Genomic DNA, 6,000 nt, shown 5'->3' on the forward strand with positions numbered 1-6,000 from the left:
CTTCACGTTACGAGGAGGCAACAGTTACAGAGCTGGGTGGTTCAGCTTTTGCAGGAGATTAAAGGATGAGATTAGTCGCATGCTAAAGATAACCTTTGATCAGAAGAGCATGATTTAGAATCAACTTGGGTGAATATGCTAAATAGCACAGTAAATAATTCACTTGTGGGAGTAGTTTATAGGCCCCAGTAACTCTATATGACAAAATATAACTGAAGAAATAATGAGGGTTTGTGAGAACGGAGCTGCAATAATGTGGCCTGAATTTTAATCTTCACAAGGATTGGAATAATCAGATTGGCAAGTTCATAAAGTGTACTGGCGGCAATACTTTACAGCAATGCATTCTAGAGCTAACCGGGGGCAAACTATTTTGGATCTGCTAATGTGTAATGAAGCAGGATTAAGTAATAACCTCATAGTTAAAGACCCTCGAGGCAACAGTGATCGTAACATAACATGATAGAATTTAACATTCAGTTTGAGGGTGAGAAACATGTGTCCCAAACTGGTGTTTTAAGTTTGAATAAAGGCATTTTCAAAACTGTGCAGACAGAATTGGCTAAAGTGGGCTGGAAAAATGAAGAAAAGAAGGCAGTTGAGAAGCAGTAGCAGATGTTTAGGGAGCTATTTCATAACTCTTAACAAAGATATATCACATAGAGTAAGGAAGACTGTGAGAGAATGTGCCATCTGTGGCCAACTAAGGAAGTTAATGGATAGTATCAAATTGAAAGAAAAGATGTCCAATACACTCCGTCAGAAAATTGGACACAGTTTAGAATCTGCCATAGGATGATTTTTAAAAAAGGGGAGAAATTAGCGAATGAGAGAAAACTAACTAGATCTCTAAAAGTAGACAGTAACAACTTCTACAAGCATCTAAAAGGAAAAGAACAGCTAAAATGAGCACTGGTCCCTTGGAGGACAAGACTGGGGAATCAACAATAAAACCGGGGAATCAACGATAAAACCAGGAAATTACACAAGTGTTGAATTGTTATTTTGTATCTGTCTCTGTAGTTGATAATGCAAATCGAGGAATTATTTCCAGCTGGTCATCAAACTCGAAGCCATAGACTGGGAGCTGTTATGGCTAGTTCTGTCTGGATTTCTTTAGAAATCATATGACACCAGGTTATAATCCAACAGATTTATTTGGAATCACAAGCTTTTGGAGCACTGCTAAGTGACGAAGGAGCAGCGCTCCGAGAGCTTGTGATTTCAAATAAACCTGTTGGACTATAACCTGGTCAACAAGGTGCAGGGCTGGATGAACACATCCAGCTTTTCTGATAAGGGGTCTAGGCCCGAAACGTCAGCCTTTCCGCTCCTATGATGCTGCTTGGCCTGTTGTGTTCATCCAGCCCTGCACCTTGTTGTCTCGGATTCTCCAGCATCTGCAGTTCCTACTATCTCGGACTATAACCTGGTGTTGTGTGACTTATGACCTTGTACATCCCAGTCCAACACCAGCACCTCCACATCATGTATTTCTTTAGTACTTCCTCTGAGTATGTGCTCACAGGAGGCAGTTTCAGGATGTCAGCCACGGCTCAGTGGTAACACTCTTGCTTCCAAGCCAAAACATGTGGATTCAAATTTCTTTCTAGGACTTGACAACAAAAAATCCAGTTTGACATCCGGTTCTATCCCGAGAGAGTGCTGCACTATCAGAGATGTCGCCTTTTGGATGAGACGATAAACTAAGGCCCCAGTTGTCCCGTCATATAGCTGTAAATGATCATCAGACACTATCTCAAAGAAGACAAAGCAATTATGCTGTTTGCCTTGGCCAGTATTTCTCTTAATCAACATCACAAAAGCAGATTATCTGGCTATTATCACATTGCTGCTGGTGTGAAATTGCTGCACACAACTTTGCTGCCACATTATTCCCACATTTACAGCAGTGATTACATCTCAGAGTAGTTCATGAGCTATAAACCATTCTGACACATCAAGTAATTGTGAAAACTACTATATAAATGTAAGGATTTCTTCCTTACTGTCACTATTCATAAACTGCAGAAGCCAGAGGGTAATTTTAACTTCTGTAACCTGTAGTTCCTGGTCACCATGAAATAACTGGCTTTATTTCTGTTTTCTTAATGAAAATTATTTCATATTTGTGCCACACATAGTGAAAGGCCATCAAGCCAAAGCATTTACTCTGTTTCCCTCTCCATGGTTGCTGCCAGACCTGCTGAGTATTTCCAGTATTTTCTGCTTTTATAATTTTTCTGTGTTACTCTTGCTAGGATAATTTCCCAGCCAGCAATCCAGAAAGATTGCAAGACCTGAAATCAACTGTGGACCTTTTGACCAGCATTACATTTTTCCGTATGAAGGTAAGGTAATAGCTTACTTAGTGCAGCATTAGGTAGAAGCAAATGAATTGTTTTCTGGTGAAGACAGGTTTGTTCATTACATTTCATGACAAATATATTGTGTGAAATGTTTTATTTTGTTTTACAGTGTGATGTGGATAATTGGTTTTGCTAAATGTTATTTGCACAGATATGTTTTCCGTGGTGACGTGACCCTTTTAGCAAGTACTGACTGCCACATTGAGTCGATGCAGAATCTAATGCGTTACACGTGGTTATTTGCTCTTGCAACAATCTAACATCGGTTCTCTGAAAGAATATTTTCAACATCTGGGTTAAATCTGTTATTGAGTAGTATTGCTTTAATTGAGCCTGATTGTGTCTATAATTCTCAGGAAATTACAGGGTCCTCTGAAATTGTTTGTCATAAAGTGGCTGTTCCAGTGAACCACAAACAGACGTACAACAAAGACTATGTTTGGAACTGCACTGCTGAACTACACACACACATCTCTCCTACAGCCTGGACCCTAAAGGGAGAAAACATTTATTTCTTATAACGCTCTAAGGAATAAGAAAAGGCCATTCTACCCATTGGATCTGTTTCTTCCATAGACCTAGTGCAATTTTCTTTGACACGCTCCTTGAGACATTGCATTTAAAATAAACCACCTCCACCTTCATTTGCTGCCATTCTCCAATCTAATGGCTTCCTACCTCCATCCTACTAATCTTCAGGAAAAGGTTATTCTGGATGTTAGCTAATGGAATGAAGTGAAGTGACCCAGGTCAGGGGCTGCTGTGATAAGGGAAGCAAAAGGAAAGACTAGCACAAACTGTCATGATGCAATCCTCCTCTTCAATTCTCTGCCTGAAGACAGGGCTGATCCACTGCGCCCAATCTCCACAATGGTTGCGGCAAGGAGGAAAATCCTCAAGAAGAAGTCAGAAAGGGGAATTGAACCCTGATACCAGTCTGATTCACGCCAGTTATCCAGCCACTCAGCCCCTAAGTCTGTCCGAGTTGCTGTGGGAGCATGCACTTTTACCTGCATGTTGTCGAAGCTGTGAATAGTGATTGTAGAGGTTGTTATTTCTTTCCATCACATGGTTGACTAGAAATCGTTCCCAATCTTACGCCTGCCATTGGTGTGTGTCAGTACAGTTTGCAGATTGATGCTCCAGTCTGTTTGTCTGCATTATGAACGCACCGTCCTTGATTGTGAAGTCCTGGCGTGAGACTTGAAACCGTAGCTGCTGGTTCAGAGGCAGAGATGCAAATACTGTCCCTTAGGACTTCCCACCAGATGCAGCATTCCCTTAAAAGACCCCATTCTCAATGAAAACTCTGCCAGATGATTAGTTGAGTTCATAACATGATAGGAAAACTTTATTTAGAGGGTGAGAATGATTTTGTCCTTCGACGGAGAACTTTTAGAATGCGTTTTTCAGACTGCTATTGACAAGCATGCTCCGTGAATTGATTAGAAAGGAAAGTTCAGGACCAGAAAAGATACTGCAGTTCACTTAAGTGGTTTCAAAACTAATATATCTCAATCCTGCTCTTTTTAGTTACATAAATTCAACTTTGAATGTTCTTCAGCAATACAATAACAATCATTTCTGAAGAAGGGTCCAGACCCGAAACGTCAGCTTTCCTGCTCTTCTGATGTTGCTTGGCCTGCTGTGTTCATCCAGCTCTACACCTTGTTATCTCTAATAACAATCAGTAGTGCTTTCAATATTCCATTTCTTTGCTAAATTTATTTTCCACTTTGTGGAAATGCTGACTGTAAGCTGGGGTATGGCTCTGGGAAACTGGCTGTTGTCTTGTATCTCACCCAAATGCTCACTATTCAAGACAGAACTGAGGAAGAGTCACTGGACCCGAAATGTTAACTCTGATTTTTCTTCACAGATGCGGCCAGACCTGTTGAGCTTTTCGAGCAACTTCCGTATTTTGTTCTTGCTTTTGGTGGTTTGCATTGTAAAATCATTGACTCATTTCAGGTTCAAGAATTACAGAGCCCCCCAAGAGCGAGTTCTGTGGTGAGAGACTGTGTCAAAGCTTGCTTAGACTCAACCTACAAATATATTTTTGACAACTGCCATGATCTGTACAACCAGCTGGTGGATCAGGTAAGCCATTTTCCTCAGTAACTTGTATAAACTGCATTTAAGAAATCCAGATATAATTATCAAATGAGCTGCATTATCAAGGAGTATGTAAAAAGGTCAGAAATGTTTACAATCAGAGCAAAATAGTCAATGTGGCAGCTCTATTAGTTACTTACAGTGAGTATTTACTACAGTTTAAGATCTCAAAATTTCCAGCTAGGACAATTTTGTTGTTTTTAGTGACATTACAACAATAGTACTCATTGAATAAACATCTGTATGTTATTGAGCACTCTCAGTCAACGGAGAGTTTCATTGGTAAACTACATGTCACGTACCCTTATCACACACAATCTAAATGTAGATAGCAAAATTGTTTCGGCAAAATTGTTTCAGCAAACTAGCACTGAGCTATAATCCCTGTCTAATTGTCTGTATGTTATGAGTTGAACGATTGCACAGTCAAAAACTAAATATCAGGATTAGAGGAATAATTTGTGACGTTTGAGACTAGCATGACTTGAAGAAATGCAGCTTCGCAGAAATGATCAAGACAATGGAACAGTACAGAACACTTCATAGTTTTACAGCTGTGTCTCACACTTTTTTTATATTACGTATCTAGGTTTGAATCTATGTTTCAAATCCTTATCCCTCTTCCAGTAAAACTGATGTTTGTTAAAGAGGCCACCCTTTCTAGATGATCAGCTGCGGCAGGGAAAAGCATGTTTGGCCTACAAGAGTAGCTGGTCCTAGCACCCTCACATAATTGGCAGCAGTATAAACAGATGGACAACAGAAGATAGTAGCAACATGACAGCAAAGTGAACAGAGGGTGGAAACGTAGGGTGGAATGGAACGTCTGGCTGTGAGCTATACAGACAAACAATCAGAAGGTTGAAAGAACAGCAAGAGAAGGGGCAACAGGCTAGGTAGGTGATTTAGATGCAGAAAATTGTGCAATGCACTGAGCAAAGATAGCAGTGTGTACAGACGAGCAGTCGAACAGAGTGCTAAGCAGTGGATGAAGTAGCTTAGTGTTGGTAGATAGGGTCCCCGATGAAGATCGGTCCCGATATGTGGACTGTCACTAAGAATCAAGGAAATTTCATTCATGTCTTTCAGGGAAGGAAATCTGCTGTCCTCACCTGGACTGGTTTACGTGTGACTCTTGACCCACAGCAGTGTATTTGATTCTTAACAGCCCTCTGAAATGGCATTAATTGCCCACTATACAATAAAACAAAGAACTGCAGATGCTGGAGGTCTGAAACAAAAACTGAAATTGCTGGCGAAACTCAGCAGGTCTGGCAGCATCTGTGCGAGTAAAGCAGACTTAATGTTTTGAATTCAGTGACTCTTCTTCAGAACTGTTAGCAGCTGGAAAAAAATGGTACTTATGCTGAAGATGAGTCTGGGGGGTAGTGGGTGGAAAGAAGGGAGAGGTGAATGGATGCATTGAAATGCAGCCCAGAGAGTAAGAGAGAAGTATGAAAGGGGTAGAGAAACAAGGGGATTATGGATGGCAGGCTAGGACAGAAGAGATAGTAGG

At 40.6% G+C, this 6,000-nt stretch overlaps 1 protein-coding gene across 4 annotated transcripts in view; it reads left to right on the forward strand.

Annotated features, from left to right (window-relative positions):
- LOC109926673 (protein unc-13 homolog C-like) overlaps positions 1–6,000 on the forward strand; it is a 537,669-nt gene that overhangs the window by 368,231 nt on the left and 163,438 nt on the right. For all 4 annotated transcript variants that reach the window (XM_048616076.1, XM_048616075.1, XM_048616074.1 and 1 more), the window contains 2 exons: positions 2,262–2,351; positions 4,341–4,469. In XM_048616076.1, the coding sequence (XP_048472033.1) occupies positions 2,262–2,351; positions 4,341–4,469 (219 nt within the window). The remainder of the gene's footprint in view (positions 1–2,261; positions 2,352–4,340; positions 4,470–6,000) is intronic.

This window comes from Rhincodon typus, chromosome 33, assembly GCF_021869965.1.
Source record: "Rhincodon typus isolate 14 chromosome 33, sRhiTyp1.1, whole genome shotgun sequence".
In the NCBI taxonomy this organism is placed as follows: Eukaryota; Metazoa; Chordata; class Chondrichthyes; order Orectolobiformes; family Rhincodontidae; genus Rhincodon; species Rhincodon typus.